This window comes from Coloeus monedula, assembly GCF_965178545.1.
Source record: "Coloeus monedula genome assembly, chromosome: Z".
Lineage (NCBI taxonomy): Eukaryota > Metazoa > Chordata > Aves > Passeriformes > Corvidae > Coloeus > Coloeus monedula.
Window position 1 is genome coordinate 59,662,866 of NC_138822.1, and position 21,335 is coordinate 59,684,200.

The 21,335-nt window shown below is 46.3% G+C and overlaps 1 protein-coding gene across 3 annotated transcripts; it reads left to right on the top strand.

Moving 5' to 3' along the window:
• Positions 1 to 1,150: 1,150 nt before the first annotated feature.
• Positions 1,151 to 19,794, top strand: RNF20 (ring finger protein 20). 3 transcript variants are annotated; one of them, XM_082302073.1, is made up of 22 exons: positions 1,151 to 1,196; positions 1,714 to 1,793; positions 4,034 to 4,085; positions 4,601 to 4,771; positions 4,895 to 5,062; positions 5,182 to 5,329; positions 5,494 to 5,676; positions 6,881 to 6,999; positions 7,803 to 7,949; positions 8,139 to 8,216; positions 8,543 to 8,662; positions 9,907 to 10,086; positions 10,279 to 10,414; positions 11,076 to 11,197; positions 11,524 to 11,921; positions 12,490 to 12,607; positions 13,887 to 14,036; positions 14,968 to 15,180; positions 17,050 to 17,175; positions 18,100 to 18,240; positions 18,569 to 18,670; positions 18,878 to 19,794. In XM_082302073.1, the coding sequence occupies exons 4-22, from the start codon at positions 4,643 to 4,645 to the stop codon at positions 19,052 to 19,054; spliced, it is 2,955 nt and encodes a 984-aa protein (XP_082158199.1). In that variant the 5' UTR covers positions 1,151 to 1,196; positions 1,714 to 1,793; positions 4,034 to 4,085; positions 4,601 to 4,642; the 3' UTR covers positions 19,055 to 19,794. The 3 variants fall into 3 exon arrangements, with proteins under 3 accessions (XP_082158199.1, XP_082158198.1, XP_082158197.1); XM_082302072.1 differs by lacking the exon at positions 1,151 to 1,196 and adding an exon at positions 1,218 to 1,277; XM_082302071.1 differs by lacking the exons at positions 1,151 to 1,196; positions 4,034 to 4,085.
• The last annotated feature ends 1,541 nt before the right edge of the window (positions 19,795 to 21,335 follow it).

The following is a 21,335-nucleotide window of genomic DNA, read 5'->3' on the forward strand; positions in this document are numbered from 1 at the left end:
GGTACTGTCCTGGGTGTGCCAAAGCTTCAAATTTAACTGCATATCTGCAGACACATCTGGGTAATATGTGAACAGGTCACAACGCCGTGTCTCCGCCTCCCAGCTTACCAAAGAGGATGCATTTCACACCAACGTATTGGGCTTTCATAGCAAACTTCAGTGGATGCTACTACTCTTACAACTTGAGGGAGAGACAATAGTTGAAGTTCTGTAGATCCTTTTGATTTGGAACAGAGGTTTGGAGTAGGTAGCAGGTGATGCTTAGCACAGCCCTGGTCACAAGGCTGTGCATTTCTTGTTTACAGAAGGAGAATCAGTCTGAGTGTCATTTTGTGGCCACAGCTCAAGCACACCAACACTGCAAGCTCAAACTTGTCTCCTCTCTAAGCTGTTTGGTACACAGCTTTATTTACTCAGTTCATCTCTAGGTCTTTGGTGATTTTCTTTATATCAGGCACCCCTCTCCTTATGCTAAAAACAACTGCACATCCTTTCCAAGAAATACTTTGCTTCAGTCCAATTCTTAACCAACCATAATGTTGTAATGTGCTCAACTCTCTCTTGCAGCAATCGCAAGCGAAGGACTGGTCGAACCTGCGAGGTTCAGGAAAAAGCAGCCTTACTTGTCACACGCCTGGTAGACTGTAAGCAATTGCAAATTGCTGCAAGACTTTATCTGCAGTTCCTCTGCATTGGCATTGGATTGCTCGGCTCTCCCACTTTCTTCACAAAAGTATCTCAAGTATTAATACAATCATTATTAATCCCATCTCTTTCTCTCCATACCACTCAGATTTTTGCTTGTATTTTTTCCCTTATCTGCTGTGTTGCCTCTGTACAACAATTCACAAGGAGGTGACAGTTCATCTACAAACAACACTGAGGAAAGCAGAACACTACTTCCTTCTACTGGAGGGGAACAAGGGTGTGGCCTCTCCCGTGCCGAATGCAGGGGGACCATCACTGCCCTGGCCCTGCAGCCACGCCATGGCGGGTACCGAGCAGCCCGGCCGCGCTCCCTCAGCAGCTGCCGCCGCTCCAGGGGCGGGCACGGAGGCGGCCGCTCCGCCGGGGCCGCGTGTGGGCGGGGCGGCTCCGCCCGCGCCGCCATCTTTGGTGCGGGTGCGGGCGCCGGCGTCGGGCGCCGCGGCGGCGCCGCCATGTCGGGCCAGGGCAAAGCGGCGCCTCCATGACGGGTGAGGGCGAAATGGCGGCCGGAAGGGGCGGCCGGCGGCGGCCATTGCCGGCGGTGCAGGGCGCGGAGGCGGCGGCGGCGGGTCTGTGGGGCGGGACGGGGCCGGGTAGAGCCGGGAGGTGGTCGTGCGGAGGAAGGGGGGTTCTCTGGGCGCTGGACGCACCGCACACCCGCGGAGGGAGGGACGGCTCGAGGCGTGTCCGGCTGGCGCTGTGGGAAGATCCCGGGGGCAGGGGCGGGACCCCCGCGGGATGTGGGAGAGCGGAGGAGGTGTGGGAGCGGCTGGTGTGTGTGGGAAGCTGAATCACAGAATTGTTCAGGTTGAGATCACCCAGTCCAACCCCCCGGCAAGGCAGAGTCACCTGGAGCAGGTGACACAGGAGCGCATCCGGGTGGGTTTGGGATGTCTCCAGAGGGGGGAGAGTCCGTGACGTCCCTGGGCAGCTGTTCCAGTGCTCTGCCACCCTCAATGGAGAGAGGTTCTTCCTCATGTTGAAGTAGGACTTCTTGCGTTTTAGTTTATGGCCACTGCTCCTTATCCTGTTGCTGGGTAGCACTGGAAAGAGTCCGGACCACTCTCTTGGCACTCACCTTGGAGGTATGTATTAATGAGATCCCCTTTCAGTCTTCTCTTCTCCAGACTAACCAGGCCCAGATCTCACAGTCTCTCCTTATAAAAGAGATGCTCCAGAGCCCTCATCATATTTGTGTCTGCCGCTGTACCCTCTCCAGCAGCTCCTTGTCTTTGTACTGAGGAGTCCAGAGCTCCACACAGCACCCCGCGAGCCGTGCCTCACCAGGGCCAGGCAGAGCAGGGGGTTGGCAGTTTTCCCCTTTCTCCTTCCATGCTTAAGATATTCCTGATGAGCCTGACCTGAAGCCGTGAAAAAATTCCTATTAGGCTTGTGGATGGAACACTGTTTGACTTGTGTTCCTGCTGGGGAGTATAAGGTCAAACAGCAGCTTTTAAAACTCCACGGTGCTTTTATTTCTGTGAGTCTGTGTCTGTGCATAAATACAGGTTTATATGTGTGCGGTGTAGTTTCTGTACTGTGGCAGGAACAGCTGACGGTGGCAAGTGTGATAAAACCTTGAGGCTTTTAGATTTAGTTGTAAAATGGTAGTATATGAGAAGAGAAGATCTAATTCGAATTTCAATCTGTAGGGCTTGTCATCAGACATCCTTTTTTTTTAAGCAAATACAGGGTAAGTAAAATTTACTGTGTTAGCTAGCAGAGTAGATCAGCTCTTTTATGTCAAAAAGGAAATAAATCTGACATTCAAAGAAGTGTACAGTCTTGCTTAGAGTTCTTTACCTCTTCTGTGTGTGAGCAGCAGAAGGGGTTGTCAGGCACTGGGAGGGGCTGCCCAGGCAGGTGAGGAGTCCCTGTCCCTGGCTGGACGTGGCACTCAGGGCCATGGTGTGGCTGACAAGGTGGTGTCGGTTCAGAGGTTGGACTCGATCTCAGAGGTTTTCCCCATTCTAAATGATTCTGTGAAAGAGAGGGTCTGTGGCCATGAGAAATGAATGGGTTGGGTTCTGGTGTACAGTATGTGAGGAGGTGGGGAGAGGGGAGCTGGAGCTGAGGGGGGTGGTGCCAGGAGGCGATGGAAGGGGTGTTTTGTCCATGGACAAAAAGTGTGAAAGGCAGTGGTCACTGGTGGCTTGCTGGACTGACAGGGGACAGATGAGATGTTTTCAGTGACAGCTGTATCCCCACCCCTTCCAGTGCTCTTGGAATTCCAGCTGAAGTCAGTGCTGGAAGGAAAATGGTTCTGTGGCGGTTGCCTTTGTCTTTTAATTTGAGATGCAATGTAATGCTTATGTTAGAAGATACCTCACAGGAACACCATATGTGCTGTTTCAGTAGCTCACTTAGAAATAATCTTTATATTATTTTGCATAGGATGAAGGGCAATGCCAAGCTGAGATGCTTGTTAAAGGCTGAGGTTTGGCAAAGCAGTGTACCAGCTTCATCTTAAAAATACAATGGCCTTGTTGCTTTCAGTAGAACTGCTTAATTAAAGCAAACAGCTAAAAATGGAAGGTTCATTTTGTAACCCCTAGTTTGACTGTAAATGCCATTTTAGGCTTAAATGGAACAACTCAGGTTTTACTGGTGTGGTCTGCATTTCATTCACTTCTGTTTTCATGCAGTCTGGAGGCTGGCACAGCATCAGTGACTGTGGGAGAAGAATGCAGCTCATGTCTAGTGAAGATCTAATTGTTTCCATTTTCCATCTCCAGCAACTGCATTTCTTTTGGAGACACTTGTAATTTTGCTCAATAATATGTTAGGGAACTACAGGAAATACTGTTCAGACATGAGAAAAACCTGTTTTAATGTTGAGGGTGATCAAGTACTGGAGAGGCTGCCCAGAGATGTGGCTGAGTTTCTGTGCCTGGAGATGCTCAGGCTGCCTGGACAGGGCCTGTGGCAACCTGCTTTGGCTGACCCTGCTTCATCCAGGAGCAATGGGACAGGTGACCTCCAGTCCTCCCTTCCAGCCTCAGCTGTTCTGTGATTCTCTGTTAGTCCAGAGCTTTTCATACTGCATTGTTAGGAATGGTTTCTCTTCAAACATGTCTCCCATCTCTCCTGGTACATAGGAAAACTCTTGAAATGGGTCTTACAAGGCTTGGCTCCGAGTTGTTTTTCAGTTCCATGGGATTTGTGAGACCTCTGGATACAGGGCTCATTTCCAGGGTGGTGCTCCCTCAGCTCTGACTGGCTTTGTGTGTAGATTCAGTTGGTTGTTGTGAAGTGAACTGGGGCCACATACACACCATCTCAGCTGTTTGTTAAAGTCTAACCTGGTTGATTTTTGTTAATGCAGAAAAGCGGAGACTGAACCCGGATGAAGATTTTTTTGCAAAGAGCGTGATAAGGTACAGTGCTTCCATTTTAACATTACAGAGCACTGGATCTTTTCCCTATCAGCTTTCTGTTTGCAGTGCTGATCCCGCTGATGTCTTTTACAGCTTAATGGTGGACCAGAATGTGAGTCAGCACAGGCTGGCACAAACTCACAGTCAGAACACGAGGAGTAGATTTGTTTCCATTACCTTGTTACCTGTGAGATCCCTGAAGCACCACCAGGGCAGAGCTACAGTATTAGAGATGTGGGCACCCTTAAACTCAGCCCTTGCCAGAGGATCAGTGGCTCATCTAGGGCTGTTCCCAGCTGCAAGGTCACTTGAGTGATTTACAGTCTTCCTTATCAGCCTTCCACTTTTAACCCATTCCTCCCAAAAAATACTTTTCAAAGTCTTCAGAGTTCCATGATGTGCTCTCTTTTGGTCGTCTCGTTAGCGTGATGGGTCAGCATGTTAAAAACCCCAAATCAAGTTGATCACATGGATGTGTGTTTGGCGTTTCGTTAACAGTGTTTTTTAATGTTCAGGAAGATCTTGGAGAAGGTGGGAATCTGTACGCTTTGGCAACCATGTCTGGAATTGGCAATAAACGGACAGCTGGAGAGCCTGGCCCTTCTGCACCTCCGGAGAAGAAGGCAGGGGTTGAAGATTCGGGCACCACTGTGGAGACCATTAAACTTGGTGGTGTTTCTTCAACCGTATGTCTTCCTTGCATACCCCCACTCCACCTTCAGGTTTTTTTCATCTGGAGGCAGAAATGTCTCTGGGGTCAGTATGAGCCCTTCTGTGACCTGGCTTGTGTCCCGTGTGCCTGTGCCCAGGAGGAGCTGGACATCCGGACCCTGCAGAGCAAGAACCGGAAGCTCGCGGAGATGCTTGACCAGCGCCAGGCCATCGAAGATGAGCTGCGGGAGCACATCGAGAAGCTGGAGCGTCGGCAGGCCACCGATGATGCCTCTCTGCTGATCATCAACCGATACTGGAATCAGGTTGGTAACAGCTTTTGTTACTTCATACATGCTGTTTTCTTGTCTCTCCTGTACCACTGCACTCCTTTTGTTCACGTGCATTCTTTATCTTGTCTTGCCTTGCCTGTCCCATCATTCAGTTTGATGAAAATATCCGCATCATTCTTAAACGCTTCGACCTGGACCAAGGTCTTGGAGACCTTTTGTCTGAAAGGAAAGCACTGGTGGTGCCAGAACCCGAACCAGACTCTGACAGTAATCAGGAGCGCAAAGATGAGAGGGAACGAGGTGAGGCACCTGTCTGGGGACAGTGGGAAAGATGAATTTCGGCTGTGGACAATGCTGATGTCCCTTTCTAAAGGCTGACAGAGACTTTTTTTGTGATTGTACAGATCAGTGATATGCTACCTTCTAGAGCGCATTTACTTTTTTTCACCTCTTTATGTTCCCAGGGGAAGGACTGGAGCCAGCATTCTCCTTCCTGGCCACTCTAGCCAGCAGTACCAGTGAGGAGATAGAATCTCAGCTGCAGGAGCGTGTGGAGTCCTCCCGCCGTGCTGTTGCCCAGATTGTGACAATGTATGACAAGCTGCAGGAGAAGGTGGATGTGCTGTCTCACAAGCTGAATAGTGGAGGTATGACCCCGGTGGCAGGTATTCAAGAGTGTTCATCTGCCCCCACCTTAGGCCTGATCCTGTAAACATTAAGGTCTGTTCCTTCTCATGTGCATTTATTTTCCAAAATTAATTGGTCTGGCTTTCCAAACTCTCATTATCAAAACCTCTGATAAAGGACCATGTGCCAGAAGTGTATTGTAGCTACCTCTGTGTTTGAATGCTGAGAGCTCTGCCCAGTGTGCTGGGCTAAGAAGCAGCAGCTTGTTTCTGCTCTAGTGTGTTCATGTACCTGATAAGTCAGAGAACACAGCTGAACCTTATCATCCAGCTGTCCTCAGCCACCACATAAAAGGCTTCATGCTTACAAGTAAAGAAATGAAAACAGCATTGGAAACTGATGTTGGACTCCTTCTCCTCTGCAGTTTAGTAGAAGGTGTAGGAATAACCAACTGCTCGGTTTCCACTGAGTTCTGAGCAGAATGGTACCCATCCAATGGTTTGGTGTGCTCAGTGTAGCAGTTGGTTTTGAACATAGCAAAGTTCTGCAGAGAAAGCCAAACGACCAGCTTCTAAAAATTAATGCAGCAGATTCACTTTACACTCAGATGACTGTTTAAAAAACTTCATTTGCTTAGGGTCAGAATTTTAATCTTTTGAACAAAAACTTGGCTGGAATATCAGCTCATCCTTGGTGTGCCTTCTGTGTGCTCTGACCAAGTCTGGCATTGGTGTAGGGAAGTGCTGCTGTCCTTGGCTGGCAATCATAAACTGTAGTAGCGACGTTGGTGCCATGTGAGCTTGTACTTGGGTGCTGTAGTTTCACCTGTCACCCAGGTGCTGTAGTTGTCACCTGGTGTGTCATCCCAAGTTGTCACCTGTTGTAGCAGGTTTATGCATGAATTTGGCCTGCATCTGGGTGTCCCGAGTTCCAGGGGCATGCTCTGGGTTGCTGGTACCGACACAGCTGAAGTGATCTCTGGTGTGAGGGGGTGGCACCTGGGTCAGAAATGTGCAGCATTGTTAAACTGCAGAGCCTTTTGCTTAGGGAGTGCAAGTCAAAGCTCTCTGTGGATGGAGATCAGGCCCTTGGGAACCACCTGTGGGAGAGGTACAGTAAACTGAAGTTAAACCCAGAAATCTCCTTTTCTCTCTTTGCTGTTTAGGAATTAAAACCAGTGTTCCTTGATTTCCATTAATTTCCTTTTCTTTGTGCACCTTTCAGATATTTCACTGATGGAAGAAGCAGTAGTGGAGCTTAATTCCTACCTGTCCCATGAGAATGGACGGCTGCAGGAACTGGCTGATGTTCTTCAGGAGAAGCACAGGATCATGTCTCAGGAGGTATAAAAAGGAGAGAGAAAGAAATCTGCTTTGGGGTCCTGCTTAGCATAATTTATGGTTACCATAGTTTGGAAAGCAGTTTATTTCCTTGGAGAGGCACAGAAAAACCATGGTTTGAAAGTTACGAAAATTATGTTGTTGTGGAGAGCTGTGCATAGATTTTCTGTATAAGTGGGATTGATTGGCTTGTTACATCACTAAAGGAAAGGATATAAGCAAGTCAGTGAGTTGAATGGACTGAACTTTAAAAGAAAAGGGGAGAGCAGAGGCACGTGATGCTGAGGTGGCTGTGTAGACGCCTGGAACACTCGAGGTGACATCCCTGTCGTTCTGAATTCCTTGGTTTCTCTGTGTCGTTTGACAGCGTAATGATACCAGATACAAGATGATCCCAGTCATTAATGGATTCACATTCTTAGCAGCATTTGTTGCAGATATTTCAGTTCATTTAAAAATTGTGTTAGTGGTGATCTTGCTCAGGTTAGACCTCTGAGCACTTAAGTGGTCTGTAGAGTAGATGACATAGGGATTGAAAAGATTAAAATCAAGCCTTTGAATAAGCTGAGGTGGCTGCCTCTGTATTCTGCCAGCTTCCTGCTCTTTCTCCATTTTCAGTTTTGTCTTATTTTTGTTACTGTCTTAGAATTTGGCCACTGTAAAATTCAGGACAGTTCATCAAATAGTCTGTCACCGCAGCAAGAGATGAAAAAGCACATGATGAATAAAAAAAAAGTACTCCTGAGCAGCCTCAGGAAAAGTTGATTCTGTCCCATATGCTGGCTGAAAGACTCCTTTGATTGCAGTTCTCCAAGCTGCAAGAGAGGGTGGAGACAGCAGAGTCCCGGGTGTCTGTCCTGGAGACCATGATTGACGACCTTCAGTGGGACATCGACAAGATCCGCAAGAGGGAGCAGAGGCTCAACCGCCACCTGGCCGACGTCCTGGAACGAGTAAGCGCTGCCCTCCTGGCCAGGAAGCCTGGGAGCGGGGGCGGTGTTGGATGGGTGTGTGACAGCCTCTCTGGTACTGTGCTGGGAGAACTGAGAACCTGCAGGGTACCTTCTTTGGTCTTGGGTGTGCTGCATCAGTCTTGTCAGTATTTAATTGGGTCTTGAGGAAATCTCTTGCATTTTTTGCAGGTAAATTCCAAAGGCTACAAGGTGTATGGAGCTGGGAGCAGCCTCTATGGAGGAACAATCACCATTAATGCCCGCAAGGTAAGGGCAGGAGCTTGGTTGTGGGCAAGGGGAAGAACAAAGTCAAGGAGAACTCATGCATAGGGCCACAGTTTGAACAGCATTTAGATATTTGGTTTAGATAATTTTTAGATCCCGTGCCACAAATCTGGGTGACTCTGGGTAAACCGTTCTGACTGTACCAGTTCCCTACTTATGGAACATCTGGTGGAATTAGAGTCTGTCTCACTTGGTCACGTTACCTGGATGTTCAGTCTGTAGTTTCTGTTACTGCATAAACGGATACTTCATTAGTACTCTCAGGAGACACATTAACAGTAGGATTTACAAGTACTTTATCCCAACAGTTTGAGGAGATGAATGCAGAGCTGGAAGAGAATAAAGAGCTTGCTGGGAATCGCCTCAATGAATTGGAGGAACTGCGCCAGGATCTTGAGGAAGTAACAACACAAAATGAAAAGCTCAAGGTGAGACATCCGTACCTGTGAGGATGAAGGTGTTCTGTGTGATGGGCTGCCCTCAGCTTTGCAGTGCTGGGTCTCCAGAAAACCTCGTTAGCAGTGTCTGTTCTGAGTCTGCTCTTCAGCTGTGTTACACTCAGTTCCAGGTACAAATCAGCAAGTCTGTGGCTACACTTGCAGTTCAGTGCCTTGGTGACACCGTGTGGTCATCGTTGGAAATTGTAATGGTTTCCTGCCCGTGTCCCATTCTGATCTTTCAGTACGTTTTAACCACGTCTGGTTAAAACTGTGTCACCTCTTTACAAGTATTGATCCCTCTTCCACCTTCCCCACGCCCTGTGCAAGTGGAACCAGAGAACAGAAACAATCAGGGAACTTGTGTGGGGAAAGAGGTTCTTGAAAGAGTCAATGAATTTATGTCTTTCCCAGTGTGGGGGAGGATAGATAGGAAACAGCCTGTGAGTTTGTGATGTTTTAAAGGTGGTAACACAAGAAGCTGTGACTCTGTGGTAGATAAGTATATGATGGAGAGAATAATCTAAATATCATCTTAGTGGTTAGTGCCAGCTATAAGAAATGTCTGACTCAGTAACCTAAATACAGAGATCTGATGCCAGAGGAACTGTCTTGAGGCACCTCTGGATTCTGTTCATCCACATGAGTTTGTTTAGAGAGAAATGGTCCTTAGCTTATAACTTTTTTTCTTTTAATTATTGATCAGCTCTATGCATGTATATATATGTTGGTTTCACTGCTGCTAGTCACAATCATTTGCTAACTTTTTTTTCTAGGAATTCAGTTCCATACTTCTGGGTTTTTTTCATTTCTCTTCCTGTCAGTCATTATGTCTTACTGGTAGAAGGCCAGCATAATGCCTACTTGGCACATGCATTTTCTCTGTTCTCTCATACTTTTTCTATGTGTCCATCTTTATTGATTAGATGATTATGGTTTATTATGTTTTCCAAGTTCATATCTTTGAGAAAAACTATTTCAGGACCCAAGAGTCAAAAACTTCTGTCATGTGGCTGTGCAAGAGAAACAGCCAAGTGCATGCAGAGAAAACAGAGACTTTTAAAAATTGGTACTGAAGCATATCGTTTGCACCTACTTCACAGCAATGCTGTTGAAGTTCTACTTTTGTCTTTGCTTGTGGCAGCTTGATTCACTGTTTTCCTGTCTTGAGAGACAGAAACCAAAAACAAGGGGATAATTTTTCTTTGTGTGACATTTTCTTGTGTCCCAACTAGGTTGAGCTGCGACGAGCAGTGGAAGAGGCTGTGAAGGAGACCCCGGAATATCGCTGCATGCAGTCCCAATTTTCTGTTTTGTATAACGAGAGTCTCCAGCTGAAGGCACATCTTGACGAGGCCCGCACGCTGCTCCACGGCACCCGTGCCACACACCAGCGCCAGGTGGAACTGATCGAGGTAACACCTCTCATCACCCTAGGGAACTCTGTCATGCCACCGACCATTACTGCTGGGTCTGTGTGGCTCTGCGAATGCTCAGGAAATTTACGTTTCTGCCAATAATTCAGGCTGTTCTGATACCTAATATTGATGAGGTGAGAGATACTCCAGGTTCAAAGCACCAAGTTCTGTTCCCTTTTTGTTCCTCAGAGGGATGAGGTCAGCCTTCACAAGAAGCTACGCACTGAGGTGATTCAGCTGGAGGACACCCTGGCACAAGTCCGCAAAGAATATGAGATGTTGAGGATAGAGTTTGAACAGACACTTGCTGCCAATGAGCAAGCAGGTATGGTGTTGCCATGCCTAAAAACAAATGCCACCTGCCCACCAATGCCCATTAGGGGCTACAGTGCACTAGAACAGCTGGGTTGATTCTTCATTACTGTTAAATACTTGTTCTGGTAGGTGTCTTAATATCAAAAAACAAACCTCATCACCTGTTTTATTGGGAGGCCAGTTCCGTGTTACCTGACTTCTTTGTAGATGCTGCAGAATAGATACATTTTGCTAATAATTTGGTTTATGACAGGGTATTTTGCATTATTAAAAATTACTTGTGGGGGGAGGATTAATTTCCAAGTCTTGAAGGACAATCTGGATAGCAAAGCAGTAATTCTTAAATTTCATCAGAGGAAATAAGTTACTTCTGAAGTAGCGTTTAAATCAGATTTCTTATGTAACATGACACATTTCCCTTAGGATCATGGGCAGAAAAGTAAAGTTAGTGGGAAATTAGGACTGTGAATTTGCAAGGACTTATGTTTGCATATAGAACTGGCATGACTTTTTTCTGCAAGTGTTTTGTGTTGCTCTGTTGTATGGCAGAATGGTAACAGTGTTACTTTGTTCTTTATCATTGTCACATAGCTTGTTCTCCATCTCCATGACAGACCTCAAGAAGGTTGGCAGAAGTGTGATTTGTTGCAGCGGTGTTTCTGTTTTTGCAGGCCCAATTAATCGGGAGATGCGTCACCTCATCAGCAGCCTCCAGAATCATAACCACCAGCTGAAGGGAGAGGTGTTGAGATACAAGCGCAAACTGAGAGAGGCCCAGTCTGACCTGAGCAAGGTATCACAGGAAATGCCAGAAAAGAGGAGAAAGTGCTTAGGGGAAGGGGGAATGCTGTCACTCTCACCAGCAATATCAACCTTTCTGATAAGGTGTGCAGGATGCAGTGAAATTTTCTGTGGAGCTCTGCACTCTGCTGCTTCCTTTGACCAAATGAATGCTCTTCCTTTGTAGCTGTGTAGTGCTCCATGAAAAGCAGGAGCAGTTACAAAGGGGGCATGGAAGCATGGATCTGGGAAGACAAGGGAGAAAGGGATAAGGAAGATTTCTGGCTAAGAACTTAATGGTTTGCTTTCTTTGTCATCTCTCTTGCTGTTCCACCCCAGATCCGCTCTCGCAGTGGCAGTGCTCTCCTACAGTCCCAGTCCAGCACTGAAGACACAAAGGAGGAGCCTCCAGAGATCAAACAGGAGCCTGATGATCCTTCTGCCCAAGTGTCTGTTCCCAAGGCTGCTTCTGAAGATGTTAATGAAATGAAGGCCAGGCGAGATGAAGAGGAACGGGAGAGGGAGAGACGGGAACGGGAGAGGGAACGAGAGAAGGAAAAGGAGAAAGAGAGAGAACGAGAAAAAGAGAAAGAGAAGGAAAAGGAACGAGAGCGGGAAAAGCAGAAGCAGAAGGAATCTGAGAAGGAGAGAGAGTCCAAAGAGAAGGAGAAAGGGAAGCATGAAGATGGAAGAAAGAAGGAGGCTGAAGTGATCAAGCAGCTGAAGGCTGAGCTCAAGTAAGAGTTGTTGTCTCTCCCTTTTCTGCGGGAGCAGTCCCCAGGCCTGGGGTGTTCGTGTGTTCTTGCTTTTACAGGATTAACATCACTGAAGTTTGAAGCCAAGAGAGTTTCTTGACACCCTCTGTATCTGATTGTGGTTTGGTGAATGTAGTAGTGTATTTCCTACAACAGCCTAACGCATGAATTACCAAACCAGATACTTCATGGCGTGGGTCAAATAATGTTTATTTGTTGCTGTCATAACAATTGCATAAAACTTCACAGCAGCAGGTTTTTAATAGAGGACGCAGCAGTCTTCCCTCTCCTGGAAGGTTCCAAAAGCAAAGGTGGATAGTTTGTAGCTTATTGTTAGGATACATGTTTCATCTTCACCCCGCTAATTGCTTTTTAACCCATATGCCTGTTTTCTTTCCAGCCTGTTCTCATCTGCTGTTTTAGGTTACCATGATAAGATGACTCCACATCCATGTGGGAGATGGAGAGAATACTGTCAGATTCTCATGCTGGCTGCCTAAGTGTGGCTTTCCTGCTGTGTTCTCACAGTGGTCTGTCTCCCTTTCTCCAGGAAGGCCCAGGAGAGCCAGAAGGAGATGAAACTCCTCCTAGATATGTACCGCTCTGCCCCCAAAGAGCAGAGAGACAAAGTACAGCTGATGGCAGCTGAGAAGAAGGCAAAAGCTGAGGTATTTCAAATTTCTCTTCCTTTTTTCTTTTTAATGTGTTACTTAAACTTTTTTTCAGATACTCTCCAGTGGAACTGTGGTGTTTCTCTCTTCAAAACTGAATTAGTCTTCTCAGCTTTGTCACTTAGAAATTGGAATGGTCTGGAGATAAACAGCAACTAGTTGCTACTGTAGGCACGCGCACACAACAATCTCTAGGTTCATAAGCACAGACACATTTGCAGATCCCTCAAGTAACAGCATGTCCCTCTGTTTGGTACCCCTGAGGTTTCAAGCCCCTATTCTTCACAAGCAGGTCTCACTTGTATGCAGCACTTACTCTGTGCAGCACACATACATTTGATTACACAGTGATACTTAAGAAAATGTGTAATAAAAAGATACAAGAAGATAGGACAGGACAGGCTGTGATGATCATGTGCAAGGCTGAGCCAGACAAATGTGTACTGACTCCCCATATTTTACATGTGACTGGCTCCTTTTATACCCTTCTCTGTCTAACCCCAGTTTGTTCATTCTTGGTCTCCATTTCCCTGCACATTGCTTCTGGATTTGAACAGCTCTTGATTCGCACAGCCTTCCCAGTTCAGGAGCTATTCCTGGTTTACAGTGTCATCAGTTACAAAGTCCAAGTTGCTCTTCCTGGAAGTGATCCCTGTAGTTTTGTGGAAGCCTATCAAATGTTGTTACTGGAGAGGTTTGCATCCTCCCTTTGTCTCTGTGTTTGTTTTGTTGGGGTTGTGTCTCTGTATATTTTGTTTCTGGTTTTCTCCTTCTCTCACACTCAGGTAACCTCAATGGAACAAACATTTTCACACTCTCATGTGCTCTCATCAGTTAGTGTGACTGACCAGGTTTCATTCTCATCACTGACTCCCTCATCATTTGTCTGCCAAGTTTGTGTCTCTATATGTTTTATTTTACTTCCTCCTGTTCCTGTTACCTCCTTTTTGTATGGAAAAAGGTCCTTGACCAGATGCCCTTAAAGGAGGAGATGCACTCAGTCCAGATATCCGTACATGTGCAATTGCAAGAGACTGATCCTACTCTGGTGAAAGATACTGTGAAATTTTCAGAGGTGTTGAGGTCAAGGTCTGGGGCTTCAAGCCCATCTTGATGGTACATCTGCCAGTAATACTCTGTCAAAATAACATGGGGGTTTTTTTGCCATGCTTTGAAGGCAGTCCTGAGTGTTTCCGAGAACTATGGGGAAAACAGGCTCTTAACACGCTCAGGGTACATCCTTGTGTTTAATGTCATTTCTGGTTTGTTCTTGTAGCTTGAAGAACTGAGGCAGAGGGTGAAAGAATTGGAAGACAAGGAAAAAAAGGAGAGTAAAAAGATGGCTGATGAGGATGCCCTCCGCAAGATCCGAGCAGTGGAGGAACAAATTGAATATTTACAGAAGAAACTAGCCATGGCTAAGCAGGTGAGAAGATTGTGATGAGTTCTTTTTTGGCTGGATGACCTGTGAAGGAGCTGCCTTCAGTTTACATCTGGGAAGAGAAGGAATTTATATCTGTATGGGCCAGAGATGTGAGTTTGGTTCTTGTTTACCCAAGGGAAAGAAAACTGAACAGGCAAAAGAACCACCAACAAAATAACCCCCTCAACCCTCAACTCTGGTGTATCACAGGCAGGCGATGGTGGGAAATGTTTAATACCAATTAAACATTAAATAAGCAATTAAATGTGTGGCCTTGATGAAGCACACAGAGGAGAAATGGCTTTATCAGCCATTAGGGGAAGAGGTTACAAGTTCTTTTAAAAAGTTAATATCTCCTCAGTTCATGTAGTGAATATATTTGCATGGAACTGGTACATACCTTCTGCTAAAAAAGGCTTAATCCAATGAGAGAGCAGGACCACCTCAGTAGGGTAGAGGCAAGCCAATGAATTGACATGTACTTTTTTAGAATTCAGATTCTTTAGAGCAGAGCTGCTCTACGTTGTCAATGCTGAAGTGGCCAAAGAGAGTTTAAGGGGCTTGGCAGCCAGTTAGTTGGAAACTGTCAAGCTGTCCACATGTAGGATTTTTGGCCTGGTGTATCTGACAGCTGTTCAGCTGCTGGAAATTGGGAGCTGGTTTCTGCCCAGCTCTGGCAATGCCTTTGTCAAAGCTGATTCTGCCAGACAAGCCACAGGTGATCATCTTTTCTCTGCACCTTCAAATTCAGAGTATCTCTGCTGTGGTGCAGACTTTTAGGGAGTACCTTTTTCTGGTTATTGGGATGATGCTGTTTCCTGACACCAAGAAACTTCCTTCATCTTTACTAGGTTTGGTGTTTCTGAGTAAAATGTTCAGGGTAACTGTAGGGGACCAGGTGACAGTTTTGCCAGAGCCTGTGATTCTTCTGCAGGAGGAAGAGGCCCTGCTGTCTGAAATGGATGTCACAGGCCAAGCCTTTGAAGACATGCAAGAGCAGAACATCCGCCTGATGCAGCAGCTGCGGGAGAAGGATGATGCCAACTTCAAGCTGATGTCAGAACGTATCAAGTCCAACCAGATCCACAAGCTGCTCAAAGAGGAAAAGGAGGAGCTGGCAGACCAAGTTTTGACACTGAAAACACAGGTAATATGGAAAATGGAGAGAGGACAAGAGAACTGTTGGGGAGGGTGGAGGTGTTGTGGGTTATCTGTATCAGGCAGCTGCACACAGCTGTTTGCTTGCTTCCCCCCTGAGGAGAAGGGGAAAAGAATCAGAAGGGTCAAAGTGAGAACACGTGAGATGAAATAAAGGCAGCTAAACAGTTAAAGTAAAGATGTCCATACAAGCAAAGCAAGAAATTAATTAATTTGTTACTTCCTGTGGCAGGCAGAAGTTCAGCCATCTCCAGCAAGGCAGGGCTTCATCATGCGTTATTGTTATTTAATAAATGCAGTCTTGAATATCCTCCCGCTTCTTCTGTTCCACCAGCTGTTACTGCTGAGCACAGCATTGTAGGGTATGGAACGCCCCTTGGGCCAGCTGGATCAGCTGTCCTGGCTGTGTGGCCTCCCAGCTTCTTGGGCACCCTCAGCCTGCATGCTGGGGAGCAGCATGAGACACAGAAGGTCTTGGTGCTGTGTAAGTACTGCTCAGCAACAGCCAAAACAGTGATGTGTTACTGACACTGTTTTCTCCAAAATGCAAAACATAGCAGCATGTGAGCTGCTATGAAGAGAATTAACTATCCTCACCAAAATCAGTTCAGGAGAGAATGTTCCTCTCACCAGCCTAGGAATGCATCAGGTTTCAAAGGGGCCTGTCTTAGTAAGAGACTGCTGTATGAGCATTAAAATGTCCTACAGGTTCACTGCTATGGAGAGCAGATGGGTGAGGGAAAGGGGGAAGTAATTTTCCTGTTGTAATGGTACTTCTACTTATACCTCTACATATTGGTAACAAGCAGGAGGAGTTGGAAACCATGGTTCAGTTTGAACTGTCTCAGACATGGGTACAGACTGGGAGAAGAAATCATTGAGAACATTTGAACAGAGAAGAACTTGTGAATTCTGGTGGATGAGAGGCTGGACATGACCCAGCAGTGCATCCTGGGAGCCCAGAAAGCCAACTGCATCCTGGGCTGCATCCAAAGCACCGTGGGCAGCAGGCTCAGGGAGGGGATTCTGCCCCTCTAGGCTGCCCTCATGGGACCCCACCTGCAGTGTTGCATCCAGCTCTGGGGTCCTCAGCACAGGAAAGACATGTGGACCTGTTGGACAGAGTCCAGAGGAGGCTATAAAGATGATGAGAAGAGACAAGCACCTCTGCTACAAGAATAGGTTGAGAGCTGGGGTTGTTCAGCATGGAGGAGAGAAGACTCTGGGGAGACCTCATTGTAGCCTTCCAGTACCTGAAGAGTGCTTAGAAAAAGGAGGGAGAGGAACTTTTTGTACAAGCGTATAGTGATGGGACAGGAGACAGTGGTTTTAAGCTGAAAGAGGACAGGTTTAGATTAGATTTAGGAAGAAATTCTTTACTCAGAGGATGCAGAGGCGCTCCTAGAGGTTGCCCGGAGTTGTGGATGCCCCATCTCTGGGAGTGTTCGAGGACAGGCTTGGATGGGACTTTGGCCCAGTGGAAGTTATCCCAGGGAGTTTGAGACTAGATGATCTGTAAGGTCCCTTCCAGTCCAGACCATTCTATGACACTATGCTGTCATCCTTGGAAGCACTGGTGAATTGTTTACTGCCTTGCAGCAATTCTTTAAGCCACTGTCCAAAAATTAGGACATCTTTGTTGCAAATATTTGACTGCTAAGTTTCAAACTGTTGACCAGAGAGATCTGGGTACAGCTGTCTGGATACAGGCATGGCTGTTCAGGGAGAAAAAGGCAAGCTGAAGACGTACTCCTTGGTGACGGGGAAGCAGGGGTGGTTTTAGCCTGCAGCTTTAATGACAGCTCTGAAGACCCACAGAGCATGCATTCATACCTTCTGTACTTTCTCCCTTTCCAAGGTGGATGCCCAGCTGCAGGTTGTTCGTAAGCTGGAGGAGAAGGAACACTTACTGCAGAGCAGTATTGGAACAGGAGAGAAGGAGCTGGGTCTGCGAACACAGGCCCTGGAAATGAACAAACGCAAGGTGAGTGATGGCTTCGTTTCCTCTTGGGTTGTAAGGGGGAGCTGTTGACATGTGGGAGGCATAGAGGGCTCTGAGCTCCCACTGGTATTACAGAACATGGTATTCCCTGGTTTTGGATGAGTATATCAGAAGGCTGAGGGGTCCTGAAAAGAATTATGATTAAAGTACTATAGACTGATGTTTTCCTTTGATAAGGAGGAGCAGGTCATATGTGTTTTTGTGAAAGCCTAATTAGGGAGCAGAAGTAAGGTGCCTTTATAGGAAACCTATGGTGAAAAAAGAGACAGCAGCCAGATGAAGTCAACTGGGGTCAAAGCTTTTGTACGAAAGATGGGATAAGTAAAAGGAAAATACAGCTGGGGAATGTGAACACTTTTAACAAATGCCTAAGATCAGTAAAGTAGGTGTGTTACCAGTAAAATAAGACTTAAGTCTTCTGGTTGATGCTGCCTATGTTGTTAAGTTTTAGTAGAAATGCAGAAATTACATTAGAACAGGCAGAAAGGAAAGCAGGAATATCACTGTGTAGAGGAGCTGGAGAGAATTCAACAGTCACCTGTGCTTATTACAACAATTAGTGGTATTAAGGGAGCTTGGTTATAAAGTTAGAGGAGAACTGTTGAAGAGAGATTGTTAGAAATAGGTATCTTGCAGTTCTGTCTAGTTTAGCTATAGAACTGCCTCTGAACCATTGAATAGAGAAAATGTGGAAGCTGGAAGGATGAAAATATTTTAAGAAGATGGGTATTCATGAGTGTTTTTCTAAGTGACATGCTTTGCAGTGTGACAAGGTTTGGCTCTGCTGAAAGGAATCTTGAAGCTAAATGTTTAGAACTTTTTAACAATAAGGTTATAACAAGGGACTGGAAATCACTAGAGCTGTTCTTCTGTGTTTGGTACTTCTATACCGGTTTTCTTTCTCAGGCCATGGATGCAGCCCAGCTTGCAGACGATCTGAAGGCCCAGCTGGAGCTGGCTCAGAAGAAGTTACATGATTTTCAGGAGGAGATTGTGGAAAACAGAGTAACTAGAGAGAAAGAGATGTTCAACTTCAAAAGGGCTGAGGTATTTATCCTATGTACAGTCCTTCAGTATCTGTTTGCTTTAATGTCCTTCTCCTTGTACATTGAGCTTGGAGTGGATTTCAGCTAAACTACTCTTTTGGTGTCCAGTTTCACTTCGATTTCAGCTTCATCAGGTCTTGGCTCTTTCAGGTGTTGTCCACTCATAACTGACTATACTTGCGGCATCAGATGATCATGTTGTTTCTTGGATTATAGGGGATGAAACTATGGGTGGCATGACTTAGCCAGGTGCATGTTCTCTTTGGTCCCTGAAGAAACTGTGACAGAGAATGTACTGCTCATTCACTTGGTGTCCTGTTTTTATGCAGGAGGATATTTCTAGGTTGCGCAGGAAGCTGGAGACCACAAAGAAGCCTGACATGGTTCCCAACTGTGATGAGATCCTGATGGAGGAAATCAAGGATTACAAGGTATCTGTGTCTGTCAACTTCCCTTTTGACTTCAGTCAGAAGGTCTGTAAGGCACACTTTCAGTATTTGACATCTCTTGTCTGTACTCTGGCACTGAAGAAACCACACTGTCCTTCTGAGGAATGGAAGGACCTTCATCTTCAGCCATCTCTGAGCACGGCAGGTGTGCTGCAGGGCCCCTCACAGCTCTGTGTGTGTGTGTTGCAGGCCCGCCTGACGTGCCCGTGCTGCAACATGCGCAAGAAGGACGCGGTGCTCACCAAGTGCTTCCACGTCTTCTGCTTCGAGTGCGTGAAGACGCGCTACGACACCCGGCAGCGCAAGTGCCCCAAGTGCAACGCGGCCTTCGGGGCCAACGACTTCCACAGGATCTACATCGGCTGAGGCCCCCACAGAGGCCCTGCTTGCGCTGAGCCAGCCTCCCTCGCTCTGTGAGCTTCTGCCACCTGATCTGCAGTGTCTCCTGGGAGGTGCGTTCAGGGTTTCGAAGGAAACGGACTCCAGATCTTGGTTCCTTTCTCGCCCCTTTCCCTTTGTTCTTGCCCTCGGTTTTTATGTGCTCTTTGTGCCTGAGAGGAAATTCCCCATCCCTTGCTTCCACACTGCCTAGGTGGGAACATCCAGCTGAAGTCCTGCCTTGACGGGATGGAAACTGAGGTGCAGCAGAGATTAGTGAGAGTTTTATTTGAGAGGTCTGCTTTGGATGCTAATTAAATCCCATCAAGGTATGGCAGTGCTCCTGTGGGTGAATAGTTTCCCAATTAACAGGCCAAATAGGCCAAATAACTGAATCTGTAGACTCAGTGTAGCAGCTCCTTAGGTGTGTATCTTCCTGAGTCAGGGCAAGAACCTCTGAGGGCTGATGCACTAGGAAACATCCTCCCTTGCCCCAGACAGACACATCTAAAGATCCAGTAGAGGAGAAAGGAAAGATGCTGGAGACTCTTTGAAAGTAGCATTCCACTGATGAGCCCTGGTTGATGTGGTCACCTTCCCCCTAGGCTGAGGCATTGCTGTCATTGTCCTTATCAGAAAAGGATTTTTAGGAGTTCCTTTGTTGCAACTTTACTACAAAGATTAATCTTGTTATGCACAAAATCTAATTAAAGCTGTTGTTCGGTTTATTTTTCCGTGTTTCTTGCCTTGGTAATACCTGTTTGTGCTCCCATCCTTTGTCCAGGCATTGGAAACATTTCTCACAAGCTTTAAACTTCTACAGCAGAGAGGCTTAACTTCTTCCTTCCCCTGGTTGCAAAATATGCTCAGCTAAAACAACTTTTGTCCCTTTGGCTGTATCCCCAGTACCTCATTCCTGACACAACAAGAGAGCCAGGATGCTGGATTATTTCTGCAGTCATTTCATCGTGGCTGCTGGGAATTTTGTGAGGGGTGTGGTGTGGGTTAGAATCTCAGTGCTCCCTGTGGTTGGTTGAAGTGTGCTTCTAAAATCAAAATGGGAAGTTGTTTCTTTGCAGCATTCCTTCATAGGGTGTAGTATTTTTCCTTTTTTCTGTAAACTTAATTGTCATGGATGGTGCACCTGTCAGAGGTTTGTCTCATGGGTGTCCCTTCCCTGAATCATGGAATCTGTACTGCCTTCCTGTATCCCCTGCAGGAAATAACAAAGTGCAAGGAGTTAATCACAAATGACACTATTCATTATTATCTGTGTGAAAACATTCAGAATATATGAATAAAGCCTTGTAAATGATGATGAATCCTGAAGAGTGAGAAGGAGCACATGACCCTGCCTTTCCAAGGAGAGCAAAAATTCATTCCCAAGGAATGCTGAGAGTTTCTGGCATGGTGTAAGAGCTGTTAGAAGGAATGGAATAGAACCCTCTCCTCTTTCACTGGAAGTTGCTCCTGGGATTACAGGTTGTGGCACCAACTTGGATAAAGAATGGTGTGTTAATGCTGATGGTAGATTTTGTGCTACAAATGCTTGTTCATCAGAATCAGGACCTGGGTCATGAACAAACTGTCTGCATCTTCAAACAGCTCTGCTACAACAGCAAGAGTTCCTTTTACAGCTGTGAACAGCAATCCAAGCTAAACAGCCCCAGCAGAGCTGCAAAGCCCCTCTGTCTTTCCCCAGTCACTGTTGTATCACCTTTCTACTGAAACTGAGCTTTGTGAGCACACTGGCCATGTTGGGTTCCCTCTGGTCATGGCAGGAAATGGATACTTAAAACAATCTGCAGTAGTTCACAGGAGTTTTGGAAACTTCTGTTCTCCCTTAGCATTAAAATAATAGCTTATTTCAAGCTCATTTTGGAAGTGACTGAGCTTCTCTCTGCTTATAATTAAACCACTGAGAAACAGAATATATGAAAATAATTAAAATTTCTCAGAACTAGAAGTATTGGGGTAAAAGAAGTAAAGGGGTGATAAGTATTCTTTATCAAAAGGTTCTCTCAGTTCATTGTCTCAGACAAAAAAGAAAAGGCCTCATATCCAGTCTCCTGTGCACCTTCTGTCACAGCAAATCCTGCCCCTCTGACACAGTCTGCAGGCACTGACATGCCTGTGGTACTCCCCGTCCTGCAGAAAGCCACAGCAATCCCCTGTTCCCACGGGCTCTGGCTGGAGCAGTGGCTGAACAAGAAAATAACACGCCAGAGTTTGTCTGCTGGGCAGCAGTAATTTGAGTCTTTTCTGAAAT